Genomic DNA, 20,743 nt, shown 5'->3' on the forward strand with positions numbered 1-20,743 from the left:
TAGGAATGTTTTAACTCGCAAAAAACTAACCAAACCAACTTCAACTTTTTGAAAAGTATATATATTTTTCTTCTCTAAACTATTTTTTAATAAACTATTAATACATAACGATTTAACTCTTATCCCTATCAAATATAGTGATTTAACACACCGTCCATGTTGCATTAGTCACCTACACAGATGAACTTTGAAGATATCGTTACCATAGATCAAATAATGACTACACATCATCTCAAAGGAGAAAATGACCTTAATGTAAATTTTATTCTTAATATTGCAAAAAATATTTTCAACTTCAATACGATTTGTAAATATACTCATCATTTCAATTTATATTTTGGAGCGCAGCTTTCCTTTGAAGAATAAGCCTGGTTAACATGAACATGTTATATATTTCATGAAGAAGTGAATTAAGTTATATTTTAATTTTTTTTTGAGTACTATTAACTCTGTTACAATGTAGTATCTGTTCATAGCTACTTTCTCAACCAAATGAAGCACAAAAAGTCAATATCATTTCCACTGAGACTTGAATACACCCCTCCCATGTGAGGGTGCAACTAGACCACAAGGTCTTTTGCCATTTTTATTTTAAAATTAATAGCCATTTTAATGAATGTCATAATGATTAGAAAATTCAACAATTATTAGAAGTTTGAGTTATAATGACTGCCACTTGGCAGTATATGGAAGATTGGCAAACAAGATAGCAAAACTCAACCAAAAATTGAACAATATATATTTGATCAATAAGAAGTTGAAGGAAAATGTATAAACCATAAACTCAATTATAAGGCCAGGATGATAATAGTGATGCTACAGCTTGACAGTAAAAAAATCCAGGAAGAATCCTTAGACCAAAATTTCCTGGAATTCTCAGACCTAAAAATGCTCAACACTAAATCTATAAACACCCTCAAAACTGCTAACATTCCAAATATTAAACATACTAGAAAAATGATAATTCCTTTACTTTCCATATATACTTGTCTCTGCTGAACCTCTTCCACCTTCAACCTGCATTTTAGAACACACTGGTTAAAAGTGGATTCTACAACCAATACTAGATATTAACAGCGGAAAGACACTACAATTCAAAGGGAAATGCAATCAGTTATTTGTCAAAGTATATTACTTTAATTTGTCTTTACGACAAGAGAAGAAAATTCAGAGACCAGACAACTGCTTCAGCCCTACTTACAAAGGGAGAGAAGTGGAGAACAATATAGTCCACTGCATGTTGAATGGGGGACCCTTTATGCCTTCTTTGAAAAACTAACCAACTTTTTCAATGATCAAATACTTCTTGCTTCTATGAGAGATTTAAATCCGTCATTCAACAATAAAATTTCCTTAAAAGCACAGATAAGAGAGGGGGAGAGAAAGACAGGCAGGGGAATACTAGCATGGATCAACAAGTGCACAACAATGTGGGGTGTATATCATTTAAGTGAAGAACTCAAACCTGAGATTAGAATTTTCAATTATTATCTGCTCCAGCTGCATGGAAATAAGGGACTTCCAAGATATGAGATCATTGACCTCCTTACTCTGCAAGGAACAGTAGGTTAGGAATATACTAAAGCTACTCTGCTGATATTGGAAATGGTTGAATGGAATCATGGTAGGGAATTCACATACCATGACATCCCTGCTCTTGGATAAACTCTTTATGTCTGATGTGATCTTCTCGAAAAGGGAGTCTTTGTCTAATATTTCTTTGTCAAATTCTGTAAAAATCTTTCCATATCTAGAATTCAGCTCTTCCAGATACCGCTCTAGGACAGATAAATTGATATCAAGGGATTGAACTTTTTTCATTAGAATTGTCAGAACACTATCTCCAGGCATCCGGTTTACTTGCAGATGGTGAATTTCCTCATCAGGCACGCTAGCTGTCATCACTTCATGCTTGACATCAGAGTGTTCAAGTTCCGGGTCAGTTTCTGAATTATGACCATCTTCAGCCAATGAGTGCTGGGTGGTCATAGGTTTCTGCTCACTGTTTCTTTGATCTGATGCAAACTTCTTCTCCGGAACAGAGATAAGATCCTCAAGCATCTTCTCTACAGCATCAACTCCATACACTTCCAGAACACTTAATGTACAGTAGAACTCTGAGCCATAATGATTAAGAAGATTCAGTTTCATATACCTCACCCATTTTGGCTCTGGAAGTACAAACCTTTGAGCATGTTTGACATTCCCAGCAGTAAAATTACCAAGTTTGACCCAGGTATCAGTTGGATAAACAGGACTACCGAGGAGTTCAAAATCCTTCAGAGTGGATGAGTAGTGTTCAAAATTTCCTATTTCAACTGTGTCCACTAAAGTTTCTTCTGAGAGTTCAATCACAACATATTTTTCCTCAGCAGAGCAAGGATTTCTAAGGTATTTGTCCTTATCTCTGCTCAATATGTTGGAAGCACCTTTGGCTTCTTTGTTGTGAGCCACGACCTTGGCCCCTTTGGAAGCAGAAGCGTAATTGTACTCTGCCCCTCCTGGTTCCACCCTATGAGTAATGCTACCAGCCTGATCATTTAGATCTTGTACTTTTGTATTCAATGCTTTGTTCCTGAACTCACCAAGACTTAAAGAGATCGACTGAGAAAATCTATCAGACTTGAAATCCTTTTCTGAATTTCCAGTTGAACCTGATTTCCCCATGTCAGCTTGCTCTTCAATGGCGGGGGCTGAAGTTAAGTTCTTTGAAGACTCCAGTGGTTCACTGGGAATGTCCCGAGTTTCTTTGGCATCTTCAAGTGAAGCATTGTCTGTCTCTTCAGAGTTGATTCTCTCTGATGGATTAGAATGAATTCCTCTGTCGAACATAAGTTCATATTCATCCCAATGCTGAGTACTAAAGTGATATCCTCCACATCCATCTAGTTCCACCAAAAGACACGCAAACCACAATCAATCACAAGAAGAGATTATGGACATAAGACCAAACTTAGCTACATAAAAGTAATTTCAATGAAGTGGATTGTAAAGAAAATGAAGGTAATGAGAGAAGTGCTTATCCTTTGTTAAAATACAAAATAGATGAAGTAAACATAAACAATTGAAACTAAAAACCCTAGAAAATGCTTTTTACATGTGTTCCCTAACTCATTTAAAACAATGAAAGATAACCAACCTTTGTCAATGCCCCCATGGCCAATCCACAAATTTAAAAGAAAGACAAATCCCCATAGAACAAGAACCAGTAGAGAAACACTGGATAAAATATTTTTCCCCCAGATTGATTTCTCCAAAGATCTTCTTTGTAGAAGATCCCTACGAGATCTCTGCATTGCACATCAATCCAATCTGCTGTAGATCACCAAAGAAGAGTTGCAATGTAAGCAATTAAAATATCCTGCAGCCACACCAAAAAAAAAAGTTCAATTATAAAGTCAATGCACATGTGTATGTAATATAGAAGAAGCACACATCATATCTGCACAATAAAAGACAAACTCTATGATATTTTTCTAAGAACAAATAAAAACCATTAAAATGTCCTGTAAACAGTATATACAATTAAAACCTGAGTGAGAGGAAAAGGAAAAAAGAACTACACATCCATATATACAATTCAAGGAAGAAAACATAAAAATTGAATACTCAAAATCAATTTACTGGTGATCTTATATGCACAAGATCTATGGACTAAAAGAAACTCACCTAAAATAAAATCATCACAAAAGCATACAAATCATCAGAAATACATAATAATACAATACAATAGGAAAGTTTCTTCAACTCACCTAAAATAAAATTAAAGCCCATAATAATTTCTGGAAACATAAAAGTTGAATAAAAAACAGGAAAAAGATCAAAATTGACATTAAGAGAATAAAGAAAAAACAAAGGATTTGAATCAACTACCAGAATACAAGAATTAAACAAGCGATCATCATGGCAAATGCACGTACACTGAAATATGAGAAAAGTAACTAAAATGAAAAATTTTCACCTGAAATTCAATCAGAAAAAACCGAATTCAGAATTGGCCAGCCAACCAATTCAAATTCAATACGACGGTTTTTCTAATTTCTTCTCATTTATTTATTTAAAAATAAATTGTTTACAGACATCGCTCTCTGGCGTTTCGTAACGGCTCTGCTGGCATCCGCTGTTGCTTTTTAAACCTTCGACTCTCTCTCTCTCTCTCTCTCCGCGTTGATTCTTGAAAGACTAGAGGATTTTGGAAATTTCCCAATATTTTATTCATTTATTTACGAGAAAATGACACTTTTTTTCCCTATGTTATGTGCATATAGCACTTTTTTTCCCTATGTTATTAAAGTGACGTTTTTCCCCCGAAATGTTAAATTGATATTTTTATCCTTAAAAATAATTATTTCATTTATTTTTCTTCTCAAACAAATTATTACTTATATGTATGGATCACGATTCGGTTCGAACCTAACCAAACACTGTAACAATCATACCGAAATAGTATGGACGGTTCTGGTTACGATTCAGAACCGAAAAAAATAAAATTAAATAATTGTTGAACCGTGAACCGGAACTGAACCACGGTCATATATAGTGAAAATGATCAAACACTTATTTTGATAAATCGGTACGGTTCGATTCCAATTTCGATTTTGAACCGCTAATCAAAACTTATTTATTTATTTATTTATTTTTAATTTTATTTCTTATTTAAAAATAGTCTAAATTCAACAATTATTTTATTTTATTTTTTCGGTTCTGAATCGTAACCAAAACTACCGTCCATACTATTTAAGTTCAATTGCTACAGTGTTCGATTAGGTTCGTATCGAACCGTGATCTTCCATACATATTAGTAATAATTGGTTGGAGAATAAAAATAAATGAAATAATTATTTTTAAGGACAAAAAAGTCAATTTAACATTATAGGGGGAAAAACTACCACTTTTAAAATAACTGAGGGGGAAAAACAGTCACTTTAATAACACAAGGAGAAAAAGTACTATATGCACATAACATAGGGGGAAAAAGTGCCATTTTCCCTTTATTTACCTTTAAATTCGTAGTGATGACGCTGCTTTGTCCAGCATGGAGGACTCTGATTAGCCACCTGTAAATGCAGTACGTGTTTCAAACTCCCTTCAAATTATTACCCCATCACTTTTTGTCTTTTTTTGTGGAGAAAAAATGTCACCATCCTGATTTCGTAGTACCTGATTACACCCGCTATATAAAAGAGATGGGTTTGAGTCTCTACGAGATCATAAATATTTTATTTAATATTGTGTATATTATAATTTTTTTTAAGTACTACTAAATTAATTACAATATATAGAAGTGTCACTTGACACATCCCTCAACCACGTGTCATCATGTATATTATAGCGGAGTAATTGATTGAATATCAAATTAGGAAATCTCTTAATTAAATAATTATGTAATTACAGATTTACAGTACAATATTTTCTAATATAGAATTATACGTAATCATACTTTTTGTAACTTGTCGAATTATTAATTTTGTATATGATATTAATGCTACACATTCCTAAAAAATTTTCTCCTCATAATTTTTCCTTCTTACATAGCATTATTTGATTGGTTACTTTACTTTTTTATTAAAAGTTAGTGGAGTCACTCAATTGACGACAATGTGACATTCACTAATTATAAGGCTATCTTTTCCCCTGCAAATCTCTCCCACTTTTTTTAAATGAGTCTCACTTTTATATCATCAAATTTGTAAATTTTTCATGTTCTACATCCCGACAATATTCTCTTACTTTCAAAAGTGGTTCTACTTTCATATTATATTATAAATATAATAACCAAATAATATAATAAGAAATAAAAAATAAAAAAGTACACAAAGACTGTCGCAGATTTACCGTGCTTTTTCTCTCACTTTCTCATTTTCTCTCCTCTTGTTAATTTAACAATTTCTCTCTCCTCTTGCAACACACATGGTAATAAATAATAATAATAATTAAAAAGAAAAAACTCTCTCTTGCCACATAGATTAGAAAAAAGGGGATTAGCAGGGTTGAGGATAGCCTAAGGCATGTCATGAAGGGAATTTAAGAAGGGAAAAATTAGGAGGGATAAAAAAATTTTCCTTATCAAAATTTTGTTCAATTAATCAAAATTGAAAATGGTTAATTGTGATTACTTGAATGCACTAATGCACTAATGAATTTAAATTGGAAGTTGGATGAATGAATGAATCTCATGTCGATTAATTAATGTACAATAGTGATATATATGTTCATTTATGAAACAAATCTTATGCGGTCATGATTAAAGATTTGTTTGAAAATAAGGAAAATGATTTTTGTGTTGTAAAGTTTGATGCCCGTTAGCTTCTAATCGGTGTATTGCAGGATTAAATTAACAATATAATGATAGAGTATAAAGTAAAAATAACAATGGAGAACAATACACAGGAGATAGGAAAAGAGAAGGATAATCATCCATCTTATTATCCACTCAACATTTATATAATACATGGATATATTTGTTACAAAAACATCTCTATAATCGCTCATAATAATAATAATAGTAATACTAATGATAATAATACTTTATTACAATATTTTATAACACTTCCCCTAGGACATTATTTATCCATGATCTTGTCTCATTAAAAACTTGCTAGAAAAATCATATGGGAAAAACCTAAACAAGAAAAGAGTACAAGGTATATGGATAATATATGCCTCGTTAAACACTTCACTAGGAAAATCACTTTGGAAAAAATCTAGTTGAAGAACAGAGTACATGATTTTGTAAATTCATATATTGTACTGGTTGCCTCATTAAAAATCTTAGCTTAAGAAAATCATGTGGGAAAAAACTTAGTTAAGGAAAAAGGTACAACCATAAGCCTTCAGGGCATAATCTTAAAGATTTGGGATTTGTCTATTTAGGTATTTATTTGTAACTTTTCCCGTCGACATTACTGTATCATACTTATGCCTCTTTAAAAACTACACTAGAAAAACCCAAATAGAAAAATTATAGTGAGGAAAAGAGTACATGATATGTATGCATTCATATGATATGCACTTAAAGGATAAACTATATACTGAAACAAAACAGATGCACTCGAAGAAGAGAAAATATGCACTTGAAGAAGGAAACATGTGCACTCGAAGAAGAAAAATGTGCACTCGGATACAAAGACAATTTGACTTACTCAAAATTACAATTATGCCACCGCGAGTGACCGTGCGTTTTTTAAATTCATCTTCAATATGAGCTGTTGATTTGGACTACATCTATGGTTGAGATTTATCCCTATTTTTTTTTTTTTACCTAAAGCCTTCATTCACATATGATCCATATTATAACAGGTGCTAAGTTTCTCCCAACCGAAATGTGCGAATTAATCACAGTCTTTGATATTACCAAAATCAATAGCCCAGAATGAAGAATAATTTTTTTTTTTGTTTTAAAAAGAAATCAGTGACATTATGGTCATTTTGCGTAAGATCACAATTTAATGTGCGTAAGTTCAAAGCTTAACTAAGGTGTGTAAGAGCAACCATATTAGGTTTAGTTTTATTTTTGGTGGTTTTTTAGGACACACTTAGGAGAGAGAAGGGAAATAGTAGAAGAAAAAAAGAAAAGAAAGAAAGAAAAAACATGTTCTGACGCAAGGAAAACAAAAATTAAAGATTTGGACGCGCTCGCTGGGCGTTTGCTGTGCGCGAAACACGCACAACATTGAAGATTTCTCTCTCCATTCAGTATTAATGCACTGTTTGAAAAATCAATTTTTGCAGGAGAACCAAACTCATTCTCTCTCCCTTTTCTCTTTCTTCCACATCACCTTTTACTATTTCAAAAACCTCCAAAAAAAACCCTAGTATGGATGCTCTAAGTTTATAGCTTAAGGTGCGCAAGTTTATAGCGTTAGGTCACAGCTAAAGGTGCGTAATTCTAAAACTTAAGGTGCGTAATTTTATAGCTTAAGTTGCGTATGCTTAAAGCTTAAGGTGTGTCACTTTCTAGTTTAAGTGCATCAGTTTAACTCTTAAGGGTCGTATGTTTAAAACTTAAGGTGCGTAAGTTTATAGGTTAAGATGTGTAAGCTTATAGCTTAAGATGCATATGTTTAAAGCTTAAGGTGCGTCACTTTCCAGTTTAAGATGCATCCGTTTAACTCTTAAGGTACGTATGTTTAAAGCTTAAGGTGCGTATATTTAAAGCTTAAGGCGCGTATGTTTAAAGTTTAAAGTGCATCAATTTAACTCTTAGGGGTCGTTTGGTTCACGGAATGTTAGACTACCTTAGGGAATGTTAGATTGCTGGGAATGCTAGATTACTGGGAATGTTAGATTTCTGTGTTTGGTAAAAATTAGGCTATGTAATATAAACATGCATGTTTGGTTGATGATTTGTTGTTTATGTTATAATGGTTATTTTACCTTAATACCTTATATTACAAATCACCTTGCAAACATGAACATGTGCCAAACTACTACAATATAATGTTCTTGCTTTTCCAGGTTTTCAAAAAAAAAAAATGTTCTTGCTTTTCCAAATTTCTGTTTTCCCATATCTAGTCCTCTTTCATAAAAATAAAATAAATAAAATAAAGTTCAAAAATCAAGCTTTCACCTTGATGTATGTTAAGGGCAAAGAATGTAAAATGGCAAGGGGATCTAACATTACCTAAGATGAACAAGGGAATCACATTCCCTCAAAAACAAGGAAAAATGTGATGTGGAGGCAATGTTTGATTCCCAGGGAATGTTATGTAACTCCAACCAAACATATGCATGTTAGATAACCAACCCAATATAACCCTAGTTATCCTATGTAACCCGAACCAAACACCCCCTTAAGGTGCAATGTTTAAACCTTAAAGTGCATTATTTTCAACTTAAGATGCATCAGTTCGAGACACCTGTTCATTTGCATCCATGTTTCTAGAAAGCACTTTTTTTTTTGAATTTTCATTCACTTTGAGTCGTTGATCTAAATTAGATTAACAACTCAAATCTCACCATTTTGATTTCGAAGCGCATTTTGATTAAAGCTTAAGGTGCATCAGATCGCATATGAACCATCCCATATACACACACACACACACACACGCATGGTGGGTCGGCTGGAGTTCTAGACCGGTTCTGTACATAAAACCTGAACCCAACCTGACCCGCTACGAGTTTACTTTTTTAAAACCGGCCTCGACCCACCACCCACCACCCACAACCACCCAAAAAAACTCAACCCATACGTGTTGGATATCCACGTGGCGAATTGAAATTGTCATCCATAGTTACTTGTCTAATTAGGAAATGCCATGTAAGGAGGGAAAGGTTTGAAGCGAAAAAATTGGAGGGGGCGGTAGGTAATATTATTATTATCATTATTAAACTAATATTTATAACAATAATTTTGTAATAGATTTATTTTTATATTTTGAAAAATAATCAAATATAAAAAGATGATTTTCCCATTTACAACCACATAGTCATGGATAGTTTTATAACTGTCAACAAAGCACAAAACTTTTTTTTTTTAATAAAATTAAAATGTCATTTTCTATAAGATATTTTTTGAATTTTTTTTCTAAGTTTGTAAACATATCATAAAATTCAATACCTATTTTTTTTTTGCAACAAAAAGAAATATTTAGAAAAAAAATGATAGAATTTATTAATACAATACGAATTTCTTCTGATTTTTTTAAAATTGTTTTTTTTTTGAACTTTTAAAAGTAATAATTAAAATTTTTTTTTATATATAATTTAACATTATGACATCGTATTTTACCAAAACTTAGAAGTAATTTGCAAAAAAAGTTATTTACCAGAAACTTAAAAGTAGAGCTGTCAAAATGGGACAACCTGGCCCGTCTTGGGTTTGTCCAGAACAGGCCAACCCGTGGTAAATGGGTCATCCTGTTAGCATGTTTGTTAATTTTTTTTAAAAAATTTATATGTTAAAATATTTGAGTTTTTGTATAGCTCAGGAATCAAATCCTTAATCTTTAAGTTAACAATTAATACTATTTCCAATCAAACACATTAAACTTTTTGAACAAACGCCATGTTTACATATATACATACATACATATATATACTTACACACACACACACATTATAAAAAATATAGTTTATAACTTTATATAGTTATATAATAAATAAATTTTATATTAATATTTATCATGGTTCAAAAAATCGCTAGGCACTCAAGGGCGCATAGGCGCCGATTAATCGGCACCCGTGTATTTTTTCTAAAATTTGTTCAAGTTTTTTTAATTTCTTAAAATTGATAATTATAAACTATTTAATACTTTAATAGTTAATATTAAAATAATAAATATTATCCTAAAAAACATCTAGAGTTTAAACAATTTAGTATTATTTCGCTCAATTGCTAATCGGCCGACTAAATGACCTAGCCGGAGCCTAGGCGGTTATCGCTTAGGCGGCTGACAGAGTAATCAGGCAAGCAACATTTGACCCGGACCACCAGCACTGACCCGAAGACAATGAACGGACGACAAACAAGCCGTTACGCATTATTACACATTAAAGATGAGGAGCCACTCCAACGGCTCCCCAGCATTAACATCCACTCCAACGAGTCCTCAACATTAACATCCACTTACTGCGCATTGAAGGTGAAGTAGAGAGTCGTTGCGCTCAGGAATATAAAAGGACGCTCACACTTGTAGAGAAAGCACACAACATTTCTAGACTAGAGCTCACTATTGTACTGAGCATTTGTACTGAACACTATACTCAACATTGTACTCAACACTAAGATTAATAATACTCAAAGTATACCGGTAACATACTTACCGTCATTGGTGCTCTCATTGAGAGTCGAGATAAGATCTCAGGCAAACTTCACACATCACAAACACCCAGCAGCTCTCATGGTTTTCGTCAAGTGAACAATGGTCACGCCTCGGGTGATCTTCATGAGCAGCTCAACAATAACCATGTGGGAGATCGCCTCGAAGGTGATCTTCGCAGCCAAATCAACAACAACCACGATGGGGTTCGCGCTCTCCTCATAGTAATGTTGCTCCCATCCAAGCCGCGGACTTCCAAGCGGCGACGCAGGTCATTCAACAGGCGGCGGCAACGATGGCCCAACTAGTAGCAGGAATGCAAGGCCAGGCCCCACCACCGCCACCGCCTTCTCCAAAGGTGGAGGTGCAATATCCAAGACGAGAGAGAACCCAACGACAGGACGACGATCCTCAGCCGATGGGTCTTGAGCGACGCCCAGCGGCTTCCAGATCTGTCCGAGAAGGGATAGGCGAATCTGGTGGACCGGCTCCGCGTCACTCCACTAGACGCAGAACCCCACAGGAAGACTTGGTTGTAAAACTCCAAAGGAAGATAGACGACTTAGAGAAGAAAGTAGAAGCAAGAGAGCATTCACCAGAGCCGGAGGTAAGGATGACTGCTCCATTCTCTCCGGATATAATGGAGGTACCCCTCCCAAAAACTTTTCGGCTGCCCACCATCAAGGCTTACACCGGGACTTCTGACTGGCATGCCCATATGACAAGATATAAGGCAGCCATGGTGATGACCAGGGCAAGCGACACCATCATGTGCGGAGCGTTTTTGTCTACTTTGGACGGAGAGGCGCATGATTGGTTCAATACAATCCAAGACAGTTCGATCCAGACTTTTGCAGAACTGTCCAAGAATTTCCTAACCTATTTCTTCGGAAATATACAGCATAAAAAGCCATTCTCGCATCTCTGTGGAGTAAAACAAGATAGGGGGAAAGCCTGCGAAATTTTGTAAGCAAATGAAAAAAAGAGGTCAATAATGTATATGATTTCGACTCGAAGGCAGCAATCCTCATATTCATCCAAGCATTGAGGTCAGGCGATTTCCACAAACAGCTGAACGCCCACCACCCATGCTCCTCTGAGGACCTGATGAGGACAGCCAATCGATACGCTGAGGTAGAAGAGGCCGACAGGAAAAAGAAAGATGAGGAGGAAGGTAGGAAAGGTGGGCAACCTGATAAAGTTGGTCCGTCCAACCAGGCACCACGCCCAAACCAGTTACCCGCAACGAATGGGAAAGTTCAAGAAAGGCCTCGTCTCGCCCCACCGCGACACTTAACACCGCTTACTCACCCGGTTAGCGTGATTCCAATTCTAAGTCACGTTGAGGAAATGGGAATGATGCATTTTCCCTCAGAGTGTATGGCAGTTTCTACGTGCGAGGACTAAACCAAGTACTGTCGGTTCCATCGACAGGTTGGACATGATACTAACGAGTGCCATACTTTAAAAGGGCATATAGAGGAACTGGTGCAGAGCGGATACTTTACTCAATTCGTTGAGTATCTGGGGTAGTACCAGCATCAACAAAGCCTACCCGACAATGCGTGGCGAAAGGAAGAAGATCCTGAGCCTTCAGCTTCCAACACCAAGAAGAGGGGGTGCGACCTGGGCGAGGAAGGAAGAGACATTGAGCTAGAGGAGAAGTCCGCGCAATGTAAAAAACATGTAATTCGCTGATGGTCCGTCATGATTAAAAAAAAATAAAAAAAATTTCTATTCCCTTAAGGCCGGCACGAGATCCGATCTCGCTAGGTACGTGACGGGAAAGCTGACCTTTGACCGAGCCTACGGCTGGTCGAAGTGAGCTCGCGCTCAGAGCGCCAAAAAAAATTTAAAAATTTGGCTGAGGCTGACCTCGGCCAATCTCGCGCTCAGAGCGCCAAAAAAAATAAAAATAAAATAAAATAAAAAATTTGGAGGAGGCCTGACCTCGACCAAACTTTGGCCGAGGTCCCGCACCTCGCCTCGGCTACGATCGGCCGAGGTACTTGGTCAGCCTCGGTTACAATTCTCTTACTGTTCGAAAAAAAAATAATTTTTACACACGTCATTACTTCCAAACCACCTCAACCACTCTCGTTGGTTAGGGAGTTGGGGGACTGGTGATAGAGTAATCAGGCAAACAACATTTGACCCGGACCACCAGCACTAACCCGAAGACAATGAACGGATAACAAACAAGCCGTTACGGAATATTACACATTAAAGATGAGGAGCCACTCCAACGGCTCCCCAGCATTAACATCCACTCCAACGACTCCTCAGCATTAACATCCACTTATTGCGCATTGAAGGTCAAGTAGAGAGTCGTTGCGCTCAGGAATATAAAAGGACGCTCACACTTGTAGAGAAGACACGCAACATTTCTAGACTAGAGCTCACTATTGTACTGGGCATTTGTACTGAACACTATACTCAACACTAAGATTAATAATACTCAAAGTATACCGGTAACATACTTACCGTCAGCGGCCTAAGTGGCCTAGTCTTGACTGCCTAGCCGGCCAGCCGCCTAGACCACCGATTATGGTGATACGCTAGGCAGTCGGCCAATGCATAGCGCCTAGGCGTCGACTAAGCGATGTTTAGGCAGGATTTTCGCAACACTGATATTTATATAAGGATACAATTAATTGTATTAATTAGTACATTATTAAGTGTAATATAAATAAATTATATATAAAATACTTGTGAATATTGATATAAATAAATAAATAAATAAATAAATAAATAAATATATATATATATATATATATATATATATATATATATATATATATATATATAAAATTATATAAAGATATTTAATAATTGTTTTTAGTATAATTGGTTTCAATAATATTACATTAATTGAAAGGTTAATAATGGTTCAATTCTTGTTATCACCAACATTTTAAAATACTAATACAACAATATCCAATTACACAAAATAAATTTGAGGTTGGAGATACGGGTTATATGGGTTAGTTAAAGCACAAGAATGACTGACAGCTCTATGTTGAAGAATGATGGGACTATTAGAGCATCCGTATCAATGGATATCTTGAGGTTTTTGGAACAATATATATTGAGTTGAAGGAGAGAGAAGACAAATGTGGATTTTTGAAATAGTAGAAATTAAAAAACAAAACACGCGAAATTCTTTTGCGCGTTTCGCGCACAGCTATGTCCAGTTGGGCGTGTACACTGCACGCGCCAGCTAGCGTGTTGCTTATCAAGTTGTTATTTTTTTTTTCCACTTGCTTTTTGGATCATAATGTCAGCAACTACATACTTTTTGTTTTCTTTCTTTTTTTTTTTTATTTTTTTTTATCCACCATCTCTCTCCTATTTGTAATATCAAAAACATTTTTTATCATGCTAAAATTTATTGACCTTAACAGTTTTTGGTTAAGATTGACATCCCTACTGCTAAGCCCTAATTTGATGGGTTCAGGTAGAGGCTAATGTTTCAAAATAGGTCAAGTAGGGAAATTTTTCGTCTTGAATTTAGGCAGAGTTTGGGTAGCAGTGGAGTACAATACTCCATACCTGATACTTGATACTTGATACATGATACTTGTTTACACATGCGCGCACACACATGTATATATGCATAAGCTCAAATAAAAAGAGACGCCGAGATAGAAAATATAGTTAAATCTTAGCTAATGATCTAAAGATCAATCGTCCATAATCAAAGAATTTTTTTAAAAAAAATATAGTGATATTTTGATAATTTTTTTTTTAAACTTTGAAGTGTACAAGTTTTGTTCTTCAGGTGCACAAGTTTTTTTTTAATTAAATATTTTTAATATGTCTCACCATTTTTGCAGAATGTAATTATTAACAAATCATTTATTTTTACGGAAAGTAATTATTCAATCCATAAGGACAACGGAGTATTAAAAAAAATAAAAAAAAAAGAAAAGAAAAAGAGCACCGACGTAAGCTGCTTACTTAAGCAATCCGTGTCTCCTTGACGTAATCATTTATTGAAATTTTCGTCCAAACAATAGTAAAGATAAAATGGAAAAGAAAAACTGATATTACTAATTGATTAAAAATATAAAAAGATCATAATGGAAAAGAAAAACGAAAATTATTCAAATTAAAAAAGGAAAAGGATATTGCTAATTGACTACAAATTATTTAAAAGTTTTTAAAAAATTAATTACACTTTCCTTTTGAAAACTTTAAATTATTTAAACTTTAAAAAAATTAATTAAACATGGGTGGTTAGATTTTTTTATAATAATTATAATTAATTTATTCAAATATGGAAGGGGAAGAAAAAACTAAATGCGATATGGTGAAAATGAATATACTTAAGGTATAAAAGTATAATTACAAATAAATTAGTGTAATTGACTAATAATAATTGCCTAATAATTATTATGGTAATTAAGATAAACATTGCTAGTTGAATGTATTTTTATAATGATTATAATTAAATTATTTCTCATTTTCCCATATTTATTTTAGTAATAATATAATTAATTAAGTCATATTACATATCGATCTTTTTAAGATAATTGTAGATAAACAAGTCATATATTATTCAATTAATTGAGTAATACTTTTGCACTAATCTTATAATCAAATAAATGTACACGTTAAATATTAGAAGTTTATACAATTTAATCTTTATTTTTATTATATAACTATATAATAAAAAATTTATTCGTGTATCGCACGAGTAATTAGACAATTATTTGCTCTAATTCAAGTTAGAAAAACATAATCGATCCAACCAATTCCATCAATTGCGCTATTGATATTATAATTTATATAATTGTATATCGATCAATTTTTTAAAAATATTATAACAAATTCATTCCGTGCAACGTACCGGCGAAAATACTAGTATTAAAAATCATTTATTTTTACGGAAAGTAATTATTCAATCCATAAGAAAAAAAAGAAAAAAAAAAGAAAAAGAGCACCGACGTAAGCTGCTTACTTAAGCAATCCCCGTCTCCTTGACGACGCGGTACTTAAGATTTTTGGATTTCAGGCAGAATAAAATCTAAATCACCATCACAAATCCACGCCACATTCTCTCTCTCAATAGGATTGTGGGATAAAGGTCAACTATGGCGGAGAACGCGAATTGCACCGTGTACGTAGGTAAGTATCGAACTCCATAGAAATCTTAGTCAGGTTTTGATTTTTGATTGTGAATTTATATTTCGGAATACCAAATTTAGGTGCGTTTTTTTTGGTTCCAAGAAGTAGGTATTTCATTTGTGTTCATCTATTTGTTCTCTTATTAAATCTTGATTTGAGATTTCCGGATCTAATTCAATGTCGGATAATTTAGGGTTTCTGAGAAAAAGTTGAATCATTAGGATATATGTATATATAACTTTTCGAATTTAATTTGGTTATAGTAATTCATTTTGGATTGTGAAGTTGTTATTTCGATTCATTGGCTGCTGATTCTGATGTGAATGCTCTGTGTATTAATGTCTGGTTTTCTTTATTTACTTTTGAATTGTTTTCTCCAGGTTTCCCATATCAATTAGCTTCATTGCGTGATCAATTTTAATGTTACATTTATTCTTTCAAATACCAAATGTTTTCAATGACTTCGGATTTATTTGCTAATTGTTGGATTAATTGCAGTATTTCTAATTGTTTTGGTTTTTGAACCATAATTTGAGTTCCTTTGATCGTATTAATGTTCTTGATATGGATATATTAAGATATTGAACTGCTAGCAATTTGCATGTTGTAGGTAATTTGGATGAGAGAGTAAGTGACAGGGTGTTGTATGATATCCTTATTCAAGCTGGTCGTGTGGTTGACTTGCATGTTCCTCGTGATAGGGAAACTGATAAGCCAAAAGGCTATGCCTTTGCCCTCTATGAGACAGAGGAGATAGCAGAGTATGCTGTCAAACTCTTCTCTGGTCTGGTGACACTCTACAACAAAACACTGAAATTTGCGGTATGTCCTTGGTATATCTGATCATTATTAGCTCAATTATGACATAGTTTTCACTTGATATATGGTGTTACGACTTTGCCAACTAGAATTCAGTTGCAAGTTCTTTTCAACTCCTCAGTTTTCAAAATTTACTTGACAATAATGAAGGCCTTATAGTGCCTAAGCCTACCTGGGTTTTGCTCCTTAATGTTCACCAACAAGGCCAGCTTACTTTTAGTTGGTTTTTTATTACAGTGGAATATCCTCATACTGTTCCTTCTTCTAGGAAGAGGCATATGTTGTGGGCTGGCATTTGTGGAACTATTAATCAAGAAAAAACCTCAAAGAAATTTCTATCATGTGTTTTTGAGAATGGGGAGTAATTAATGGCTTTTGGAAACAGATTTCAGGGAGAGATAAGCCGTCAATGAACTCACCAATGGAAACCCCTCCCGCATTAAATTCGTCTATTAAACAAAGGCTTCACCCTGCCCCCCCTTATGATAAGGAAACTTCTCAATATTCTCCAAGATTATCTGCATCATGCCGGTTCTCAGAGCAACAAACATATTCTGCAAAAGGTGAATGTTGGTTCTTAGTGAAGTGATTACTCCGAATTATTGTCTAAAGCTTTCTTTTATGACTCTCCTCTTTTTCTCCATTATTTAGTTTATGGACTTTGGATACCTCTTTAACAACATATTTTTCTCTATTCAATTCCAGTTTCCCCTGGTGTACCATTACACCAGCGTAATGGCTATAGATCACATTATGAAGGCAACAAATATGATTACAGTCGACGAGTATTTGGGGCAGCTTTGGATAGTATTACCCCTTCTAGGTTGGGCCGTTATAATGGTCGTAACTCAAACAGTTATTATTCTCCTTACTAATTGTCCTTAAAATTGGTAGAGAGCAGCTCTAACTTATCCTGTACTAGTAGTGTAATTGATGTGGAATTAAGGGGAACGTAGTATCAGCTGGCATGCATTTAGCTTTTCTTGCTTTTAATATTGTAACATATTTGTTGTCTGGTTTGTGCTTTGTTGTTCAGTCTCTTAGAAGAATATTGTTTTCCATGGTATTATACTTTTAAAACTTACGATTTATCTAAAATGTTTATTCTTCAAGAACCATGTTTCAAGTTCTAGTCATCTGTAAGTGCCCAAAGACTTAACTGCGGTAGGAATAGAGAAATATCTTTGTGCTGAAGAATTATATTGACATTGTTGCATAATTTGCTGCTGCTTCTGAAGTTTGATGTTTGGTTGGTGAGTCAATTTTCATTGTTCTGATGTGAATTAGATTTAGCTAATCCAAAAATGATGGGTTTGTAATCACATATCCTCTTTGACAATATAAGATTTTGTCTCAATTTAGCCGAAAAATTATAGTTTAGAGAGACTGCATATATTTTTTATTTTTAAATCTATCTTCTATATGGCTATATTATGATTATCAAGATCCTCTTAAATAGGATAGAGCTAATATGGCCTCAGTTTCCCATTATCCCAATGTCTTTTCCATAATAAATTGCATGATTTCCCTTTTATATGTTAGCCGGTCCTTATCCATGACTCCATGAGTGCATTGAATTGATATACTTCAACTTAGCATTTTGTTGTTATTCCAACCAACTTTGGTTTGTCACATATATTCCTTTAACTAGCTTCTATGAACTCCATCACTACCACCTCCTCCTTCAACCCAATCAAGAGAGAAGGAAAACTGGATGGGTAATTTTTGTTTGCCAACTATATTTTTCTTGGAGTGGAAATCTTTTGCATTCAGCAGTGAATTCTGTAGTGTTCATCTATAGGATCTTGAGTTCTGATTTAGGGTAATTTCTTTCTATACTTGCTAGTACTTGGGATATTCTGGTAGGGAATTAGTGCTTAATCAGCTTTGAGAAAAATAGTGTCATCTTAATTGCATTTCTCTGCCATATTGGTTTTAAATGGGTGGTTTTTGAGCAGGTGAAAACTGGACTCTTTAAAAACTTATTATCTTATAACTTGAAGAGTAGGCTAAGATCAAATTTGATGGGAGGGCAACTATTTTTCCCATTTCAAAATTTAAAATAGTCCTCCCTACAGTTTTGTTTTACTTTTATTCATTTTTAATATATCACAGAATTGCAAAGCTAAAGTTCATGAGTCGTGGATTTCTCTCATTGTCATTCGATTTTGACGCACTATTGGCATTGATAGAAAAAGCATATAATATGCAATATGCGGTGTGGTATTGGGCGTATGACATTAGTCTTTGATTATTGTGACATTGTCATATTTAGTTTTTTTTTTCTTCTATTCTTTTTTCTTTCTTTTTTTTTTTCCTTTTTAAAAAAATTTGTCTCATTACATCAGTGACTTTTGTTTGTACGTCACAGTTAGTCACGGTTGTTTGTATGTTTGGTCATTCATTTAAAATTTTGTCATTCAGTCTTTGATTAAAAATGGTCAACATGTAAACAATATATTATTCATGGGTAACACTTGCATGAGAATGTTTCACGAGTCTCAATCTGTGAAATGGGTTAGATCTTTGATTAATGAGTTGGATATTAATCAACGATTTGATCCGTCTCACGGATTAAGACTCATGAGACAATCTCACTCAAGTTTTTGCCATTATTCATTTAACCTTCTTATCCCAACCTATACTTTTTATTTCTTTCATAAATTCTTTTAATTGGAAGATAAAATTACATGTTATAGTATCATTTTCTATTAAATTATGGAATGATAGAAATTTAAAGGAGAATTATTTGTCTAATTAGGATTGGATTTAAACGGACGATTAATTTAAATAACTTTTTGGGGGTTAGATTTAGTCTCTCCTTTTATGTCTTTTTATCAATTTAGTCTCTAATTAGGAATGAATTTTGCAAGTACATCTACTCTATATGAGGATATACAGGGTTAAATTAAATGAGTGATCCCAACTCTATGTGAGGATATGTGGATCAAAATTTCTTAAGATTCCAAATTGCAGAGACCAATTGGTCCTCAAGGATAGGACTCGAGTTATTTATTTATTTATTTATTTGTGCTCCCAAACTTGAGTTATTTTCATCCCGTCATTGGGTGACCACACTTGATTTAAGAACTATCCTATACTATCGTTTCTTAGGAGGTTGGTGATATGCTGATATGCCCTAACACTATTATGGAAGGTGTAGAAATGAATTTACTGCTATCATTTCTTGCCATCAATTACAAATTATATTAATTTTAAAATGATGGTCATTTTTACTGACGTGAACACACACATATATAATTACAAATTATATTAATTTTAAAATGATGTTTTCATTTTTACTGATGTGAACACACACATATATCATTGTTTTTATGGAAAAAAAAAAAGAAGAAGAGAAGGATTACTGCATCACATTGGTGTACTATTTATATATACTTAAAGCATTTAAACTAAAGGTTCTTGTGTTTTAGTTATCTACTACTTTTACCTGCAATGTGGATAAAGAATTTATGGGAGGATACATTTGTGATCTAAGTTTAAAATCAGTAAATATTTTGAAAATAAAAGAGTGAAATAAGTATGTAATTGTTTGATGATAATTGATTACTGTTATAAAAAAAGGTCTAATTAAGTTTGTGGATTTAGAAATAAAAAAAGTTGCTATTTTAAATTTCATTTCTTGGAGATGTATAAAACATTCTTTAATATAAGAACTATAAGATGTAACATAATTATGTCAATTCATGAATAGTCAATGGATTTAAATAGTTGTTACATTAATAAATAATTATTATTATGCAATGCTTCCATGGAGAAAATAATATATATATTTTTTCAAAAATTGAAAGAGAAAAAAGCAAGCTGTTTGAATAAGCAAAACAAAATTTTTACTCTTGTGCGTGATGTAGTTTTTGTCCGCCTTTATGACCTCTTTAAAACCATCCACTTGGTGGTGCAGATGGAGAGGACTGCGAAGGCTGCTTAGACGACTGAGATGGCAGCATGCTTTCACCTATTTGCTTATGATCGTGATGCATGCAATGATCTTGAAGGTAAAACAAGTCACCTCT

At 33.8% G+C, this 20,743-nt stretch overlaps 3 protein-coding genes across 6 annotated transcripts; 2 read left to right on the plus strand and 1 right to left on the minus strand.

Moving 5' to 3' along the window:
- Window positions 1–741: 741 nt before the first annotated feature.
- LOC116005320 (SUN domain-containing protein 4-like) lies at window positions 742–4,178 on the minus strand. Of its 4 annotated transcripts, XR_004094947.1 has the most exons (6): window positions 3,962–4,168; window positions 3,140–3,361; window positions 1,642–2,885; window positions 1,466–1,551; window positions 1,202–1,312; window positions 974–1,017 (listed from the first exon to the last, which is right to left on the minus strand). XR_004094947.1 is itself a non-coding variant. In XM_031245589.1 (5 exons), exons 2-5 carry the CDS (start codon window positions 3,294–3,296, stop codon window positions 789–791), a joined length of 1,716 nt encoding a protein of 571 aa, XP_031101449.1. In that variant the 5' UTR covers window positions 3,297–3,361; window positions 4,077–4,178; the 3' UTR covers window positions 742–788. The 4 variants fall into 4 exon arrangements, 3 of the variants coding, with proteins under 3 accessions (XP_031101449.1, XP_031101448.1, XP_031101450.1); XM_031245589.1 differs by lacking the exon at window positions 1,202–1,312 and having other exon boundaries at window positions 742–1,017; window positions 4,077–4,178; XM_031245588.1 differs by lacking the exon at window positions 1,202–1,312 and having other exon boundaries at window positions 742–1,017.
- A 7,000-nt stretch (window positions 4,179–11,178) lies between these two features.
- LOC116003864 lies at window positions 11,179–12,167 on the plus strand. The gene is made up of 2 exons (XM_031243805.1): window positions 11,179–11,691; window positions 11,778–12,167. The coding sequence occupies exons 1-2, from the start codon at window positions 11,179–11,181 to the stop codon at window positions 12,165–12,167; spliced, it is 903 nt and encodes a 300-aa protein (XP_031099665.1).
- A 3,583-nt stretch (window positions 12,168–15,750) lies between these two features.
- On the plus strand, window positions 15,751–17,824 carry LOC116003837 (RNA-binding protein 7). The gene is made up of 4 exons (XM_031243776.1): window positions 15,751–15,890; window positions 16,501–16,712; window positions 17,095–17,272; window positions 17,415–17,824. Exons 1-4 carry the CDS (start codon window positions 15,857–15,859, stop codon window positions 17,582–17,584), a joined length of 594 nt encoding a protein of 197 aa, XP_031099636.1. The 5' UTR covers window positions 15,751–15,856; the 3' UTR covers window positions 17,585–17,824.
- Window positions 17,825–20,743: the final 2,919 nt, after the last annotated feature.

The sequence above is a fragment of the Ipomoea triloba genome, chromosome 14, assembly GCF_003576645.1.
Source record: "Ipomoea triloba cultivar NCNSP0323 chromosome 14, ASM357664v1".
NCBI classification, from domain to species: Eukaryota; Viridiplantae; Streptophyta; class Magnoliopsida; order Solanales; family Convolvulaceae; genus Ipomoea; species Ipomoea triloba.